This window comes from Tauraco erythrolophus, chromosome 7 (assembly GCF_009769465.1).
Source record: "Tauraco erythrolophus isolate bTauEry1 chromosome 7, bTauEry1.pri, whole genome shotgun sequence".
Taxonomy (NCBI): Eukaryota; Metazoa; Chordata; class Aves; order Musophagiformes; family Musophagidae; genus Tauraco; species Tauraco erythrolophus.
Genome location: NC_141471.1, coordinates 29,075,981 through 29,095,801, shown reverse-complemented (window position 1 = coordinate 29,095,801; position 19,821 = coordinate 29,075,981). Strand labels below are relative to the sequence as shown.

At 40.4% G+C, this 19,821-nt stretch overlaps 1 protein-coding gene across 1 annotated transcript; it reads right to left on the bottom strand.

Annotated features, from left to right (window-relative positions):
• Positions 1-2,800: 2,800 nt before the first annotated feature.
• On the bottom strand, positions 2,801-16,807 carry MIOS (meiosis regulator for oocyte development). Its single transcript, XM_086614576.1, has 11 exons — positions 16,724-16,807; positions 14,338-15,703; positions 14,028-14,126; positions 12,836-13,093; positions 11,430-11,599; positions 9,699-9,764; positions 8,904-9,062; positions 7,995-8,147; positions 6,444-6,648; positions 5,226-5,355; positions 2,801-4,992 (listed from the first exon to the last, which is right to left on the bottom strand). Exons 2-11 carry the CDS (start codon positions 15,632-15,634, stop codon positions 4,896-4,898), a joined length of 2,634 nt encoding a protein of 877 aa, XP_086470702.1. The 5' UTR covers positions 15,635-15,703; positions 16,724-16,807; the 3' UTR covers positions 2,801-4,895.
• Positions 16,808-19,821: the final 3,014 nt, after the last annotated feature.

Below are 19,821 nucleotides of genomic sequence, written 5' to 3'. Positions count from 1 at the left end.
TACCTGACTACATTTAACTGTTTGTGTCAGTATGTGTTGGAGTGCTATTTTTAGGGATATATGGTGACTCCTGTTCTATTTTACCAGATATAGGTGATTTAATTTTAACAGAATGGAGTACAGAGTCCTTGCCGTAGTTAGGTTTGGTGATTTCAACCACTGTTGAGTTCCCTTCACCATCTTCATTCTTGGTAGGAGTCTAAGCAGAAGTACCAGGATACAGCCAGCATGTCACGATGACTTTAACCATATAAACTTCCATGCACTTCCCAATTTTGTTACTATCCAGGCTATGTACAGCACATAGCAGAATTCTTGTATCTCTTAAGGGAACACAATTAAAGGAAAATCTAACTTTGAAAATATTCTCTGTGAATAAATAAAATATTTCGAAGCGTTTTAAATAAACCCTGGTTACATTTGTGTTCAGCAGCCCTTCATGCAAAGGGGTGCCAGGTTCAAGGGCTAGGTCTGGTGCCTTGTTGAGATTGCTAGCTTTGTGCTTATTTATAGACGTCTCTGTTTTCAGTCAAGGAGTTTCTTTGCTTTAAAGGCAATTTATGTAAAACGTTACATGCAAATAGTTCTTGGTTACCAAGACTATCTGGGCCCGATAAAACAGTCTGCCACCAGGTGGCTATAGCACTTCACCCCATACAGAGACCACCCTTGGGTACATGGTCCTGCGTGAAATATCCAAACGCCATCTGAGCGGTAAATGTGGCAGTTCCCCTTGGTAAATCAGGGCACCTCTCGTTCATCCAGTCCCACAGCGATGGTACGTGGTGAGCAGAATACAACTGAAAGTTTCTGCTAATGTGATTCTCATTTGTCCGTTCCTCTAGACTGTATCAAGTTTTGTGAAAAAATGGCCTGCCCTGAACGCAAGGAACTGTAAAATATTCTTGATGCTAAAGTAACACTCAGGTCACAGATGCGTTTACCAGGATAGCAATGTCGAAACTGCCAGCCATTCCAGATGCTCCAGGGAAAGGAATAACCAGGGGACTGCTAACCATCAGGTAGGACTGCACTAACAAGGTGGAGGGGTTTTCGCTCTGAGGAGGGACGACATATATATCCCAAAGGATACAAAAGGGGAATGAGCAAGTATCTCACTGCACACCCACCACCAGAGGACCTCGACTACCCACCGAGGCTGCTGCTGGATCCAAGGGTGGTGATATCCTTTATCTCCTTTTCTTCTCATTTCTCTCTCTGAGTTGATTGATAGGCACATAAGGGTAATGTTGTTGTAAGTCTGTCAATCTGCTGTTTTGTAATTTTGTGACATCAGGCATTACATCGTCCTAAGTTTTGCCAAGTCAATATCCGTTGTAACCCCACTGAGTTGAAAGTAAAGTCATTCAGCGTTACAGTCTTTTGTAATTTTGTTGAATCCCAAATAAAGCTTCGTTTTCAGTCGAACCTCCTGGGTCGTTGTCATGACTGCTGGATACCGCGCGGAGAATCGAAAAATCGAAAAATCTCACCTTTCCTTACCCACTGAGTGTGACAGGACAAAGGGGCATCTGCCAGAGGCACGGGGAGGCATGGATTGGGCAAATAGCTGTTGGAAAGGTCGAGAGGGGATTGAGCAGGTCCCAAACCGGGCTCCCTTGGCTGCAGTGGAGGTTAGGCTTTAGCAGAAGCTGGTCACTAAGCACTCCAAAAACAAGAGGCAGCTTCAGGCTGCCTGCCTTGTTGCAGGGGCTGCTAGGTGGTCTCGTCTTTACTATTTCAATTCTGTTTTGAAGTTGGAAAGCTATGTTTTAGGAACAATGCTTAAACCATCACTGTTTCAGCTGTCCAGCTGCCTAAGCTTCAAATAAAAATTACTGAACAGAGGTGACTGAGGGTTTTATTTAGGGAACCTACACACGGATGAAGGAATCTCTGAAAGAATCTCAGGCCTTTGTATGGAGTCACGAGATTGACCCTGTAACAAGGGCCATGCTGCAACCCAGTTGCCCCCGCTTTCTCCAGCCAAACCTCTCCTTGGCGAGGCTGGTGGACATGAAAATCATCACTCGGTGTTTAAGAGTCACTCCTGCTGAAAGTCCCATAGCAGTGAGGCAGAAGAACTCCCAGGTAAGAAAGCTGGGAGCAGTGCTCCTTGTGGGCCAGCAAGCTACTGTGACTTCTCTCTGCTGTGACAGCCCAGAGGGGGAATGAGTTTACATCCCAGTTGGTTAAGATACAGCAAGCAGTCCATGAGTCTGAAATGGAGGAACAGGCTAAAATCTGGCAAATTCTTTTGGGGAAACTCAGGTCTAGAGGGAATCCCGAGGGAGGCCACCAGAATGCAGCTGTGCAGTGCAGTACCGTGCAGGACCTAGGGCTAAACATGCAGGGCCGGGAGAAGCCTTGTCAGCGGTGTCACTGCAGACTTCTCTGGCCATTGCTGGACTCTGAGCCTGGTCACCATCACCAGACCTGCTCTGCTGGGCGTGGACACACGCACAACTCGTGCTTGTGTGCAAGCAGCCTGTGCATACGATGAGAAAGTGCTTGTGCTTAATTGGGGAAGGGAGGCAAGGATGGAGCATAAAATGAAAATAATGAAATGCAATCAGCATGAACCATGACATCAAAACATTTTAGCATGCAAAGGCCACCTCATCTAGTTTACTCTATCACAGTCGAGCAGATATCAGAAAACAGTAACTGCAGCTAATAAAATGTCTGTAGCTATATTTTTTGTTAGAAGATGACAAATCACCCCCTAAATCACAGCTTTATTAATTTAAAAGCAAAAGAAGGAAAAAAGTCTGATCATTAAAAAACATACACCTCTCTGTAAATCTTGCAAATAAGTGTAATTACTGGCCTGAAAGCCTGCTTACCAATTACAGCAGCCAAAACTGATAGTTATACCGTGCTGGAATATGCACACGTTCATAATCCAAAACATTTCAAAGACATGCTGAGTATCAAAGTAAGCATCTAATTTAATGAAACGATAGAATTTGACACAAACAGGTATAGTCAAGTTGAAAATGTTATGAGTTTTCTTTACATGAGAAAATGAGACATTGCAAGTTAATAGTTGCATTCACCTGCACATGGAATTTATCAGGAAAAATTGCTAAACATTGTTACTACCGAGGAATAAAAACATCCTTGACACTTACAGATACTCATTTCCAAAAAGCAAAAGTTTTTATTGCCTGCATTTATATAAATAGGGTGTCATACATTAAACCCTAGCTTACATTCATAAACAGAGAACATTTTGAAGAGCTCTTCAACAGCAACACAAAGTGTGCAAAAATACTGGAAAGAGAAATAAATATTCTAACAAGAAAAAAAAGTAACTGCTTTCCCATGCCTACAAATATCAAGTACCTCTTCGATTTTTCACTTAAAAGATCTTTGTCAATTAGCCAAGAATTTTAGAGCAGAATAAATGTAGATGTATTACAACATTAATGCTAAATCAGAAAGTACAACCAGAAGTCCTGAATGTAATCATGTACACTTACAGGAAACATTTCCACATTCTATTTTCTTGCAACTACACTACAGCACTTCGAGCTAGTGGCATATTACAATATATTCTCTCTTAAAACACCAGTTTTCACAGTCCTGGCAATATGGTGCCAGTTTATTGCTAGCATTCCATGTAGTATTTCATAGCACGCCAAGTGTTAAGTAACTCATATACTGTTTCTACTTGTAAATAAACACACACCAAGTAAACTGATGTTATTATCACATACCTTAAAACAGGTTTTTTTCCCTAATATGTGTGAATTTTGTTGCCTACAAAATCAAGGACAACAATACCAATTAGCTCCTAGCACAGTATTAACAAAAATCATCGACTCTCTCTCAAGTTAATAAATAATCTGAATTCCAGCTGGTAACATATCTAAAACTACTTCTGGTCAATGACCTAAAATTGTGCAGCCTTTTGGGAGCAGACTGGTGTCCACTAGTGACCAGAAGCAGGATTTGTATAGGTTGATGTCACATCTCCCAGCATATTTCAGAAATACACAAAAATACTGATTATCCAAAAATCTTCAGGTATTTTCGTAGTCAAAAGCCAGCATGTAGTTTAAAACTTAAATATTTACAAGGCTCCAGTCCTTGAGATTGCAGATCTTCACAGTACTACCTTAAAAATTAATCAATCAAATGAAATCCCCTATAGTTTACCACCACTCTGCACTGAAACAAACATGACTTTTCAGGGAATTCTTCTCTAGGACATAGAGGTCACTAGGAGACAAAACCCCCAAACTCTTCAGCATTAAGATTTCATCAGCTAGGTGTGTAGGTAAATTAAATAAGACCTTGAATTGCAAAAATATTGCTTTACTATTAACAGAACTTGGCAACAGAAAGAAAAGGGTTTTTCTTTAAATAAAAATCTTTAGAACATAATGAACAGTGGCACTTCGAATGATGAACTTTCAAGGAAATGATCATTTGCACACAGGAAAGTGTGATCAAACAATGAACAGTGGAACCCACAGCATCACTGTGTAATCTTCTGGAGAACACTTTTCAGGTGTTTATTTTGAAGGCCACTTTCACAGCATACAAACACTGCTTTGTTTGGAAAACAAATAAAAGGGCCCATCAGCATTACCTTAAAAACTTTATTAAAAGTTATTTGGATTTTAACAAATCCAAAGAGTCCACAATTCCAGGAGTGCTTTTAAACTGAACTGCTTCAATACTTTGAACAAGGACCACATCCTATACCCACAGGCTCTCTTCAGGAATACTTGTTTCTACCAAGCACAGTCATACACACATCATTTTACTAATCTGACAGCAATTTATTTTTTCACAGTCAGTAAGTCACAAATGACCATTGTCTAAAATATATGCTTGGACTATGATGGACATCCATTAGAGAGCCCCACATTTTCCAACAATATTTATGCCTGGACAGTCTCTGCTGGAATAAGATTCCCTGTTGTATCCAGCTGCATACACTTACAAGAGCAGGCAGAAACCGGGCACTCAGTATGGTCCCTAGATAGCAATAGCAGAAAAAAAAAACAGGTAAAATAAACCAAAGAATTTGTAATCTATACATTTAAGTATGTGCAGGGACATAGTATCTCAGAAAAACTCAGCATCATACTTAAGTTCTGCACATGTTCCGAAGCGACAAAACATTCTAATAACAGACAGCGCGAAGGAGGCATGTCCTACTCAGCGCAGCACACACGAGTGAAGCAAGAAAGATTTGAACATCAACTCACCTGAACCAGCTAAGCATATGCCCAGCATGTCCACCATGCCTACAGTTGTGACACCAAGTAAACCAGTTGTTGAACTGGGCTAGCTTCTTGTCTTTGCTAAGATCCACTTTTTCATCTGACTTGGATCCTCCTGTGCAGAGCAAACCCACCCCCACAAACACGCTTGTGAATCATTACGCTTCATTTATATTTCAGTCTCAGCACCACTATTAGAATAAATCTGAAATTAGGAACATTACGTGAAGAAGTGGCCTGATTTTAAAAGACAAGTTAGTAAAATTATTAAGAACTAGTAGAATGTCAAAACAAGAATTATATTGCTGAGCTGTTGTTTCACATCTTATGGACATGCCGAACTTGACTCTTAAACATATTTTACAGACATAACGTCTTTCAACGGTAATTTCTGTTTCAGTGACTGGTTTATGTTCCAGTGAGTCACAGGCCTGTTTTACTGCACATTGAAACGTTCCGCTTTAGAAAAATCAGCAAAATCTAAGTTATGAAGTGGAACAATTACAATATAGAAGTCATGACACAGATCAGTGACAGAATGAGAAGAGACATATGAATAGATGACAACTGCACAGCTGCTCACAGCTCTATAACAAGACTGACCTAAAAATATGGACAAAATCAGTTTCATTTAGACCTTGTATAAACACTGAGCCCAAGACATTTAGACCCGAAAGATTTTAGTCACAGTACTTCTTTGCTGTGACAGCATGACCCATACATTCTTTCATACTTAATGATAGGATACCATATAAAGGATACCATATAAAATTTATTCTCTCTTCCTCTTCTAGCTAAAAATCAATTAATTTAACATTCCAAGATTTCTGTAGCATCCCTACAATTCACCTCAAGGAAACACACTTCCCATTTCTTACAGTTTTGAAGCTCACAATACTGACCACCACAACTCTTGAATCTTTTCATCTGTCTAACCACAGAATTTGACCGACAATCTTACTGGGAAAACTCTCAGAATCGAGTAACCATTCATACTGTTCGACACCAAAGACCTGAGACATGGGTTTCACCATAAAATCAGATGGGATGTTAGCAAGTTTTCAATCATGGTCTTCCTCCCTCAAAATTACATGTATAATACAAGTATCTATAGTATGAGCACAAATAGAAAGAAAAAGGTGCAACAGAAGATCTTCCAACAGGAACTGCTAGTTGAATTAACTAAAACCCACTGTGTCATACCTGGACAGCTGGAAACGGGTGTTCCCATATTTATCAAACAAAGTGCACAGCGAGGAAGGGGTTTACGGCAACCAGGACAGCTTGTAACTTTCGACTTAGTTGGTGAACCGCTAACTCCATATTGGCTAAAACCTCGCCCCTGATGAGGAATAGCTGAACAGCTGTAAGAGATGGATTTTCCACAGAAATTGCAACTTACGAACACCTAAAGAGAACAAAGTCCATTAATTTTTTGATTCGGTTCCACTTTTGGTACAACTATAAGTGAATTTCTTCAAGCTAGCAAACACTTATTTACCAGATATTCTAGAGAGTGCCCTGGGAAGCCAAGGCTACTTGTGAAGGAGTTCCTAACATCTTGGCTTATAGATGCAGCACACAGTCCTGACAGGTAGGCCTTAATGATGCCCACTTACCTCAAAAGCACACAAAACATGCACAATTGCTAAAACTCAGAAGGTATTATTTAAGATGATAAAAAGCTATACATGCAGTAATGGAAGAAATGAAGTTTACTGTACTTAGTGTTAATTAAATCTGGTCTCTTCCTCTTTATGTGACTCACTCTAGAGTCTTGAACATGAGAATTTTCCTAATAATCTTTATCTGCATACCTTATGCCACAAGTTGTGACTTGATACCAAGAAGCACATACTTAAAACTCTTTCGGGGTTATTTATGTTGATCACATAAGGAGGGAGCAGTAAACTCAACTCCTTCCCACTTGGAGCAGTACGGATGCAGCTTTCCTTAAACAGCTGTGACAGACACATCAATTCCAAAATCGTCTTCCTTAGAAACCCCTTGGCCCTAAGGTTTGTAACGCACATACTTAGCAGACATGAGAGAGTGGAAGGTGCTGTGGTAAAACCACGTTGGCTAAGAATGCTAGCAGATGTTGAGCAGATAGCATTTGGACAGGGTGTCAGTTTTTGGATTAGCTCATGTTCAGAACTGATAACGAAAGTTGCTGCTGTTCGCTTTTAGTTTAGGATCAAGGGCTTCAAAATAGCTTTGAGGTTCACCTCAACTGAAACAGAGACAATTTGAACTGGCTCTTGGTTCAATTCCCTGGTGTCAGCATCATCCTCACCATGATGCAGAATTCAGATGAATGATATATCTCTGACTTTGTTTTTCAACACGGGAGGAAAAAAAAAAAAACCAGTTTCCCCCAGACAGAGTGTTGAAAAGTTACAGTTTCTGAAAGACGACCTGTTATTTGAAAGAAAAAGGTTTAAGAAAAGGGGGAAAAAAAAAAAAGAACACAAATAAAATGGTAGGGAACTGATTTCCTAGATTAGATATGAAGAAATGTAGCTTTGTTTACCATATTTCTGTACTCTCTATCAAAACAGTTATTAAGTACTTTCTAAAAAAATATTTTTTAAAAAACACAGATACTTTTTTAGGGGAATCTTAGTTGAAATCTTTCTTTTGCACATGAATCCTCATGAAAGCCAAGGTGCAGCTAGCAACATTTTTTCTATAGAATTACCATGCTGCCTTCCTTTCTGGTTTGGTCATACTTCATACAAGAATTACATTTACCTGGGCTAAAGGCTTTGAACTGGGGTCCAGCTTACTCCTATGGATATCAAATTCTGCACGTTTATGCCAAAACCTCCAAGCATCTAAAAGGTTCCTGTAGTTCTCAATCCAGTACTGAACCCTCTCATCCTTAAGTACATCCGATGGAGAACCCTAAAGCAGGCAGGGAAAAATGTCAGACACTGAAGATAAACAATACATATAATTCACTTTTTCAAAAGGCTTTACAAAGCATACTACAAGATAGGAGAAATAATACAGTGTAATTTGTTTAGAAAATGATTAATTTTCTGTTACACTGTAATGCGAGTTTGACAAAAATTTTCTTCATTCTGCCTCTCCAGTCAAAAATACTCGTGCTGCCATGTCCTCCTGAAAACTGATGTCCATCAGATGAAAGATTATAAAATTCTGTCATATATCACAGTCTATATCATTGTTATGATTACATAAGGAGTTAAACACAGTGCTGGCAACAGCTGCAACTGTGCAAGGGCCAAGACAAGTCCATCATAAAAAAACCTGAACCTAATACTTACAAACAAAAAACCTCACCTCAGTTCTCTATCAAAATCCTGGAAGGAAAAAAAATCATGAGCTTGTCATGAAACACACCAGCAATAAGCAGGGGAATGAGTATTCCCAGTTTGGCTAGTGAAAAGGACTATGTTTTCTTTTTGCCACTTTCCCCTACTATGTCCCCAAGCTATCTCAACGAGAGAGAGTGAAGATATGCGTTTACAGTTAACACGGAGCATTTCAGATTATTCCGCATACCAGGCATAACACATATCACAGCAATTTATTATAGAAAATATTTTTTAGTTCACAAGATCCAGTACTATACTGCTAAAAGAAATTATGTTTAGCTCTCTTCTATAAAGATTTATTTTTGAGTGAAACACTAACCTGTAGCATACAATAGCTTGCTGTCTGGACATCTCCAGTTCTGTCAACATAACTTTCCATCAAGTCCACTCCATCTTTTGTCAGTCCCGTTAATAGTATTCCCTCCAAATTCCCAGCCTCCTTCATTTCATTTGTCAGCTTTTCAATAAACCTGTTTAGCTATAAAAAAAATAATAATAATGACTTAACTTTTGCCATCTGTTCATTCCTTCTCAACTGATTTATGGTGGCATATGACAAAACTTTTCACAATTTGAATAGCTTTCTTTAAGACTGTCTGTTGCTGAACAGGATATGCTGCTTGATGGATGTTATGCAGAAGAAGTTATATGGCTATATCCACTATATTGCAAGAAGTCAAGTATTTATCAACAAAGTTTAAGCCTCCTGATAGGAAGTGCAAAGAGGGACGTTACGTATTCTTTCAATACTTCAGCGAATTTAAAAGAAAACATTCCTGCTGTAAAACCAAGTCTTAATTCAAGAGAAGGTAAACAGCTGAAAATAAATACTGAGTATGTTCAAATACTCTCCAGTAAAACAGACATACAGTTAATTCAATAGCATTTAACAAAATAGCATGTCATGGCAAAAAAAGAAAAAAAAAAAAGATAAAAATCAAGCTGAAGATACAAACTGAAGACTAGACTATACCATACCTTATATACTACTGTGTTAAAAAAAAAAAAATCACTCATGACACACTGCTTCCACTATTCATCCCTCCACCCCAGTTTCTTCCACTTCTAAATAAAGCCCAGCTTAACATGCTTAAATGTGCAACCACAAACTTACCTGAGCATCATTGAGGAACTTGCAAGCAAATGCCACTCGGTCTCGTACAGCTACGTTATTTTCATACTTCAGAGAGAAAAAATGGGAATACTGCCATCACATACAAGTTTCCACTTTTTCAATGGAAAACAATGGTTTGTAAAAATCAGCACATCTGCACTACTGTATCACTAATACTACAAAATTGATTATGTACAAAGAAAACATCACATCTGAAGAATGCTAACACTAAATAGCAGATTAATTGTTTATACTCAGATACAAGTATCAGAGCAAGACTGCGGCTACTGGAACCATCTACTCAAACCGCAGGAAAGCCTGGTACAACATATCCTGCGTGGTGAAACAGTAGAAAAATAAACTTTGCAAGTCATGTAGAACTGGGCTTAGTGCTTCTAGCACATATAGGCAAGAGCCTCACCCAGTTACATAGGCAAAAAAAATAAACAAACTTTCATTTACCGTATTTACAAAATAACTAGCCTAACCACTCAATTACTTCCTAAAATCACAACTAAAAGTTAACAAACAAAACAAACAACTCCCCTCAAAAACTAACTCTGAACATCCAGAACATGGATTTCTCACAAGTATATTGGCACTTAAAGTGCCACAATGCAGTAATATTTACTTTCTGCTTTTTAATCCTTTTACTAGATGCGACACTGAAGAAAAAAAAAATCCTTGACTAGTTTAATTCTGGTACTTAGCTGTGCCCATATTTTTCCCTCCTGTTATTCTCAGAATAGACATTGTGATTGACACTGCCAAAACAAGGAGATATGCTTGGGAAAATCTTTTTCACACAAACTTCAACAGGTCTCACAGAAGTAAATATAAAAATAATAAAAAAAAAAAACCTTAGGATCCATCTGTTTCCAATTCATCAATAAAAAACAACTACTAAATTATTACCTAACATCCATAGAACAAGAACATCCTCTGTCTAGGAGAGAAAAAAAGACTCAGGTTTCTCTCCTCCAATATTCTTATGTTCTTTTTTAATAACATAAAAGCATCACCTTGTGACTACTCTTGTCTGCAACAGGTTTAGGCCAATTACTCTGTTGCATTACAGGAGTCCTCCCTCGGGCTAAATAATTCCTACTGAATCAAGTATTTCTGTTGTTGTTTAACCAATGATTATGTTACTCCTCTAAAGGCCCAAAGTATCTCATAATTAAAGACGTAGTTTGCTCTTCACATGGCAATTTTATATCAATTTCAGAAGGTGTGAAAAGATTCTGTTTACTGTTTCAACACAGCAAAATTATTTTAACAAGTAAACAAGGAAAAAATAAAACACAATTCAATGTAAATACAGCTTGATGAAAGTTCTGCAAACTCCCCTGCACTTATTCTGTTTTGTGCGTTTCCATTATTAACCTCTCTCTCCTTTTTATCCTCTGCTGAAATTATTTGCATAATGTATTTTAATGGTTTACTAAATTCATGATAAAGAAAAAATACCTCTAAAAAAACACGTGTGAACTATATCAGATATTTTGGCTGCTTATGCATGTTTTTGTACATTGTTCACTAACGCAACATTCACTAATATAAGATATCTGTTTAAAAAAAAATTACCTATCAGCATCAGGAGAAAATAATACATTCTACTCTGATTAATTAATGGAGTATACAGCACTTCTCCTACACGTGTGTGTGTGTGTGTATATATATATGCATCTATTACTTGAAAGAATTTTACAGTAAGAGAAATTTACTCACCAAAACACCATCATATGAACCAGACTCACTTGTCAGGAAAGCAAACATAGCACACAAGTAGGGATTGTTCAATTGCAGCCTTAGAGTACTGCACATTTCCCTCCAAAGTGAGTTCTTCTCATCTGTATAGCCTGACAGAGCCATTGCTACCACATTAAGGTTCAGATCACCTGATTTGTTAAAAACAATCAGTGAAACAATATTCAAGTAAAGGACTTAAAATAAATCCAATGAAAACTATAATTCAAAGCATCAGTTTCAAACAGAACGTTTTGTCGGGATGCAAGACAAAATGCAGTAGAATTAACACTAGCTAAAATAAACGTGCACACACCAGCCTTTTTCGGTTTCTGCCTGATAGGCCTCTGTTCAAGTGAGTCAACAGCTCTCAAAGTCACAAGCTCCCATGCATGACAGCCTCAGTTATACTTTCAGCATCACGCTGGTTCTGGTATTTTGAAATAGTTTTGAACTGCTAAATGTGTACCTATCACTACCATAAAAGATTGTCATTACCCTCATTCATATCCACAAGAAGTGAAAAGACAGGATTGTCTATACAACCATCACTTGACAGACCTAGCTCGAGGATGACAATTGCACATTGCAGCTTCAAGTTAACAAGTTTCCTAAAAGCATTAAATCTATTTAATCTAAATATTCATTCAGTCAGAAAGTTCAATTTTATTTTTTAATTTGAAGACAGTGTGTCTCTGCTCTCAACCTTTTCTATGGAAAGCACACACACACTTTCCCTCACTAAAGGGGCAATAGTTAATATGAAAGAATCTTAACAGCTCCCTTCATGTCTTACCTACTCACTTTAGTGGCCGGACAGTCTTTTAAATTTAATAAGAGAACACAGATGCAAAGCAGAGTTATAGGAGGAATACTGACAAGAGAATAGAACAAAAATCCCTCCATCTCCTGCCTCCAGTATCTCAACTTTTCCCTCATACATTGCAAATCTTACCAAATATTACTCCAAAACAAATGTTTTCTGCAGACTCTAAATATCACATTTCAGCCATTCTGCAGCCATGACACTGGCAGAGAGCTGCGTACAGCCCGACGGAAGCAGATGTACCTGACATCTAGTGAAGACAGAATTCCGTTAAACTAAAAGAATCCCACTAGTTCTGAGTGTAACTCTTTCTGGGGTACGTATCAATAGGAAATTCTGAAACATACAATCCATATTAACTACACAGTAAGGCATATGATAGCCTGAGAAGTGAAAGATCAGGATTTGTCAGATTCTCAGGCTTCAATATTACCCACTTAAAGTAACTATTTTATAAAACAACAGGCACCTTTTCCATACTATCTTCCATAATTGTGTTACAGAAAAAAATCTACTAAGGTGATATAAAACCAAAATAAAAGATACTAAACACAATACACACCTTTTCCCGAGGAAGCCCCTTTATTTAGAATTTGTATTGCTCGCCGTATGTCCAAGTTGAAAAGTGCCACAGCAGCAGCTCTCTCCCAGTCTCCTTCCTGTTCCAACGAATTTAAAAAAGGTTCCACATCTAAGTCAGTTCCCTTCTTTATCCACCCACAGAGCTGCAAGGCCAAGGATCTCTCCTCACTCAGATACTGAATAATATCTGCCTGTCTATCACATCCACTTCTGCTGTGTCTGAGGTTCTCTGTTGTTCCTAGAAATGGGAAATAAGTTAAATTATGCTTAAATCACAGTTCTAATTGCAAACAGAATGCTTTGATTTCTATCATAAAGCAGAGTACAAAAGCTGAGTATCATATTTTAGTACTTTAAATTAACATCACTAAAAATTCCATGCTAAGGAGCAACGCTATTTTGATCTGCTAAAAATCATGCATCTATATTTGACACCTATTCTGCACTAAGCCTTTTTTCTTTACCTCCTAAGGTTTTGGAGGTTCTTGTTACCGTTGATGGGAGTGAACAGTATGTTCAATTTGAAAATACGTAACGCACAGTCAAGCACCTGCTCTACCAGATGTCATCTTAGCAAGCATCAATGTGCTAGAAGCTTTCCCACCACTGAAGAGTTATATTTAGCTCCAAGAAGCATAAATATTAATAAGATACATAATGAACAGAGAAGGAAAGATTCAGATGATACATTATACTAATAAAAACTTCACTAAGCATGAGAGGCATAATGAGATGCGCTGGGGTGATTACCACCTCAGAACAAGACAGCTTATTTAAACTTAATTATATAAATGTACTTAGTACACTTACTACCGAAAAGTCAGCTTCCTAGAACTACACTCCTGTGCGGAACTTCGGAAAATGTAAGAGTTACATGGGGAGCAAGAATTTTCAGTGCCATAGTCAAACCCTAAACATTTGAAATAGTTCAGCTGAAGATTTACCTCTGAGGATATTTCATTTTAATGATTACTGACTTTCCAAGAACACTGAAAATTCTGGAAATTACTGTAATATAAACTGTTAACTTACATATATTGAAACACAAACAGAAATACTTTGTTTCTATATTTTTTAAAAGCTTATTTCAATAATTTTTAAAGACAAACCCGTGAGTGCATCATTCTGTAAACGTACTACAATAGAGCTTATCAAACTCGGAACATCCTTACCCAGAGATGACTTCACAATTGATTTAATGCCAGCATACACTAAGGGACCTTTGTTTCCTGTAAGTTTTTGATCCATATCTTCAGTATACTGCTTCATAAGTATTTTCATGTATAGGAAGCTCAATTTTTACCAAGTGTTTGAAAAAACTTTTTTTTTTTCTAATTTAAAAGTCACATCTTAGTAACATATGCAAAGTATTTACAGGATGTTGCATTATATTTAAAGATTTTCATGCATTTCATATAACTGTTTTACACATAAAGGTGTATTACTTCCTTAGTATATAAACTACAGTAAAATAAAGGATATAATGCAGAGTGTACCAAAGCGATTTCAGCTGAGGATCTTCATTTCCAGCTAGGAGGTGATTCCTCCAAACTTGTTCAGTATCAAGACCGTACCTTGACAGAGCTCTGAGACGCATTTTGGTTGCTATGTCTTTTTCCAAGGAACTAGCTTTTCCTTCTTCTGTACATTCATATAAATGCCGTCCACAAGCCCACATTAAGGATGTCACTGGACTCCATGCAAGAGAAATTCTTTCAAAAACTGTGAAGTCAGACATAGTCCTGTTGGGAGTCACTACTACCATTCGATTTTGACTTGTGGGATGCCAGGCAAATGAAGCAATGTAGTTTTCACATGGTTGGACACTTCTTTCAATTATTGTTGGCTCGGTTTCATCTCCGATGGGAGTGGGAGTATGCTGCATGTCATACAGTCTAATGATATTACTGTCTCTTGTTAAAGTAGCCAACAGTCCAGTTCTTGTTGGACACCATGCGACTTTTGTTAAGGGTTTTGGTTGCTCTGTCAACGTCAAAACCGGCTTTTCAAACTTTCTTAAATCCCATATGGCAACCTGACCTTCATAGAAGGAAGCTACACGATCATGGAAATAGGGATCTACAGTCACTCCTTGGACAGCCTTGGTGTTTACAAATATTTTTTGGCTTGTGTTCCTCAGATCAAAGATAGCCAGATTTCGATGCATTCCAGCTAAAAGAAGCTTCTGATCCCGTGGAAGCCAACAAAGAGAGAGACACGCATCGTTCTGTCCTAATTCATACAGTGGCTTTGTTACTACCAGTCCCACTTCTGGATCTCCTGTTGAAAGTCTCACTTTCTCTGTAGCAACCGCAGTCTCTGGGGCATATTTGCTACTGATATCCCAGATCAATACTGAAAAGTCAGCCCGATGTTTATCCAAGCCGGCAGCAAGCCAATTGCTATCCAGCGGGTTCCACGCTAGGGTATTGCATTGCCGTGCGTGTTTGGGAACAAACTCTTTGCCTATTAAATCTTTAGATTTTGAGTTGTGATCTTGACCGAGGCTCGTAAGTACCACTCGACCATTGGCCTGTCCAACAGCAAGGAGACATTCAGGATCGTACTTCGGATACCAAGCCACGCATTTCATATACGGCGTGTCTGAATTTATTGACAGCAGCGTAGCTGTAGTTTCTTCTGATAAGCGCAAGGACCCTGCCTTGAGTTCTGAACTCACCGCAGAGTCAATGTGATAAAGGCTCAACTCCGAATCGCACACGACAAATCTGTCAACGTGGTGCGGGGCCCACAGAATATCGGGTTTGGAGCCGCTCATGTTTAGGGTAAGCTGACACACAATTTAAGCTCTTGTAAGAAGTTCAGGTGATATCCATGCATATGGTAACTGTTGAGAAAATAATTTGTAGGAACATTATCAAAACTCAAATCCCTGTGTAATCTGAGATCATCTTTAAACAAACAAAAGTATGGTTCTGAATGACGTTAAGCCCAAGTGTTTAACACGTATATGTTTCAGGACAGCACCTTAAGCATTCGCTGCATTACATCACTTTCCCCGCAGCACGCTTTGTTTTTGCTGTGATGTACCTACTGAGACAGAACCAACATAGCCACCCACAAACTGACAACAGGACTTCCTGCGTTTACAAACTCCACACTAGTATCACGAAAAAAGGGATTAACTGAGGCATGATGTGGCACGATACGTGGGTGTGCTGCTGGTGAAGAGCCACTCCCTAAAACATGTAAAAAGTTTCTCTGCCTAATTGAAGTGCACCAACTGACAAAAATTAGAGCCTGTTTTGTCTGAAGTCTCTTCCATAGCCTAGAAAGGCCTGCCCTCTTTTAAGATACGTACAGAAATAGAACTTCCTGTTCTTCATCATATTCTTCTGTTCCTAATCCCACCTTCTGCCCCAACAGTACCTCGTCTTTGTTCACATTTGGCCTAGCAGCACTCACAAACATACACTACTGTTAAATTCTGTTACGTTTCCAGCAGCTGTATGCCCAGAACCATTACACGTGCCTACACACAAAGGAGAAGAACCTGCAGACCCTGTAACTTCCTCTGTAAGAGGAAGCGCCATACTCGATCGGGAAGCACGAAAGGGGAGCGATATTTACTTCTCCCAGGCCTCGTTTGTGTGTCTGCTGGCTGCCCCCAGCCCGGCCCCTACGCGGTCCGAGGGGGCGCAGCGCCCTGACCGCAGCCCGGCGTGCCTCGCCGCTCCCGCCCAGGGGCAGGGGCACGGGGAGCGCCCCGCTAGAGCCGCGGGACGAAGAGGCTGCCGAGGCCTGCGGGGACACCGCGGCGGCGGCGGGAACGGAACGGAGCGCAGACGACCGCCACACCGCCCCCCTCCCACCCCTCCGCCCCTGGGCGCGGCAGCTGCTCACCCACCCCGTGGGGCCCTCCGACACCGCCGCCGGCGGAGCGGCGACCAGCCACCGGCCAGCCCGAGAAGGAAGAACGGGAGGCGCAGGAGGGCTTCCGGTCGCGGAGGCAGCGGCGAAGGAAAAACTGGAGAACTTCCGGCGCGCGGGGAAAGAAAAGTTCCTGCACTTCCGGCGCACGGGGCGGCAGTTCCGGTGAACGGCCGCGCACGCAGAGCGCCTTCCGCCCGACCGGCGGACGGACGGAGTGCACGCTCATTTCTAGCTGGGGTCGCGCTTCGTTCAGTGTGTCCTGGCCGTCCCTTGTGCGGCGGTCGTCGCGCCCGTCCCCGTGGCGTCGCGCCCGCGCGAAGTGCAGCGCAGCGCAGGGCTGGGCTGGGCTGGGCTGGATGGGCTGGTTTGGGCGGCGGAACCCCCCGGCTGGGTTGGGGAGGCTGGGTTGGGGTTGGAAAGCTGCGTTCTTCTGTCAAAGGTACAGGAATTCGTACAGCGGAATGAGAAGAGGTCACTCCGCGAACCAGGATCAGAGCAGGGGCAGGATCGCTTGACTCCCGCGCTGTTCTGTTTCTGGAAATACGGCTGTATGTTACGTAGCTCAGTGTCCGTTGTCACTGAGAGGTGGCCGTTGATGAGCATGCCGAGGACACGGGTGGAAGAAGGGCTCTCTGGTGAGGGTGCCCAGTTTTTGCACACGAGTGGCAGTAATGAGTCAGCAGGGGTGTCCGAGCGGTGGTATTTACGCAGGAAAATGAACAGGTGTGAGCGATGACAACCCGAACTAAGGAGAATCTCATTCAGTTTGGAGCCCGCTGTTGCCTGCTTGTCTCCCAGACGGCTCTCCAGAGCCCCTCCCGCACAGGAGTGGGGCACGGCGCACGAGTTTTGTGGTGGCAGCACCTCTCCTCGCTTCTGGTTTTACCGAGAGTCTCGTTAACGGCACTGTAGTAAATACAGGTCGTTCTCACGTGCATGTGCAATAAACCCAGTGCTTATTAAAAAATGAGTTGGCTCTGACTGGTACGTGGACCTTAAAGAAACTGTGTCAAAACTTCTTTATGGTGGGAAAGTCGGGCATTTTCCTAAATACAGTTTTATACGGAGTGGTTTTGCTTTCTGTGAGAGATTAGTGCTATTGAAAGAATATTTCTGTTCCAAGTGGTGACGCCACTGAGGTGTGTTTTGTATCAGTCGTCATCTGCAAAGCAGGTTGTTCAAGAAATTTCTTGCCGGTGTGGAGTAGAGAGTGCTGCGTAACGGGATGTGTGAGCCTGCTGGAGGTCCAATCCTGTAGTCAGAAGAGTGCAGGTCACAACTGACATAAAATTCCTCTGAAATATTAGCAGTGGCTTGTTAATTGAAGTTGGAATTCTTCAGAAAACAAGTAAAACAAACCTAAAAAATTTTGGATGTTTCAGCTGTTATCTATGAGCGATAGTTCATAGCCTGATACTGGAGGGCATTCTAATCTTTAGATAAAGACATTATAAGGGCCTGTGGCTGGAAATGGAAACTCAATGTTTTATGGCAGAATAACGAGGACACATTTAGAAGAAAGAATAATCACTGTAACAGATAACAGAGATGTAGTAGCATTCTCCACACTCAAGCTCTTTAAACCAACTGAAGGAAATGTTTTCTTGCATTTCATAGAATCATAGAATGGTTAGGGCTGGAAGGGACCTTCAAAGGTCATCTAGTGCAGCCCCCCTGCAAGGAACAGGGACATCTCCAACTAGATCAGGTTGCTCAGGGCCTCGTCCATCCTGGCCTTGAACGTCTCCAGGGATGTATTTGCATATTTTATTGATATAGTGTGGGAATCACTTGCTGAAATTTTGTCAAGGAGTACAGGAGGTATTCACCCTGCAAGTCTTAGCAATATATCTCCTTCAGAAGAAAAAAAAGGTTGTATTTTAGAAGGAATGTCTGAACTAGAGCTATACTCACCATAGAAAACACTGACTTCATTACGATCAGATTTTATCTTTAGGTAAGATTTGAAATCTTCCGCCCAGACTTCATCTCTTGAGCTGGTGTAGTAAAAGACAGCAAGACAAAATCGTTATCATTTACGTGGACTATCCCTAGAGAGGGATGAGAAAGGTTGGGAAAAATGTCGTCTGATTCCAAGCTCTACAGAGGAGTATGGTGCACCAAGGACAGACCCTGCTATCACCTTCATGTTCAGCCCTTTTTGCATTTAGTCCCTCTAGACTTTTTCCAAGTCCTTTTCCCTGTTGCAATCCAAGTGTTTAATGAGTGGGTGCAGATTACCTTTTTCGAAGGCTTGTCATTTGGTCAAAGTTTGATAGATTTGCATAATAACTATAGTATGTACATTCCTCTTTCACCTTCTTTCTCCTCCCTAAGCCCTGTGCTTTCCAAAGTTTACCTTACTGCTCTAAAACGTTAAGGATGCAGAACTTATTTAACCAAGGAAAAGCAACTGTTTTTCATTAGCTTCATTCTTGGAAATGACTGCATTGCTTTGGCTAAAACTTAGGCAGAAAGACATCTGGCATAAATAGTTTCAGTTTATGTCTTTAGAGTTGCATAAAGCTCTAAACAACAAAAAATAGGGTTTTTTTAATAGAGTCTTAAATAGGAAATATTGGGCAACCTTAATGAAAGGGTGTGGTGCCCAGCCCGTCAGTAATTATACCGATGGGTTCTATGCACGCACTCTGGACGTGTCCTTTGCTTCATCTCAGTTTTCGAATGTGCGCTGTGATGGGAATCAGCAGTGGATATGGAGTCTAATCCAGGCCCTACAGATGCCAAACAGGAATCTTTGCTAGACTCAGAAACATGTCCAGGGGAAGAACAATTGAGGCCTAGACATGTGGGATAAGCTCAAAATTGTCTGACTTACATAAGTAAAAAAATACTGAAAAACAGATATTACTGTCATTGCTCAGATTTAACATGTGGATCATAACTAAGTCCTGTCAATGGTAATTCTGGGTGTTTTTCCTTACATTCTATGTATTATATCAAAGATAAAATGGAAGCCTTTGTAAATTCCTGAAGAGCAGTCATTAAGCAAAGTATTTCAGTGAAGAGCTCAAAGGCAAGTAAGAAGTCTTGTCAAAAGAAAGGAAAAAT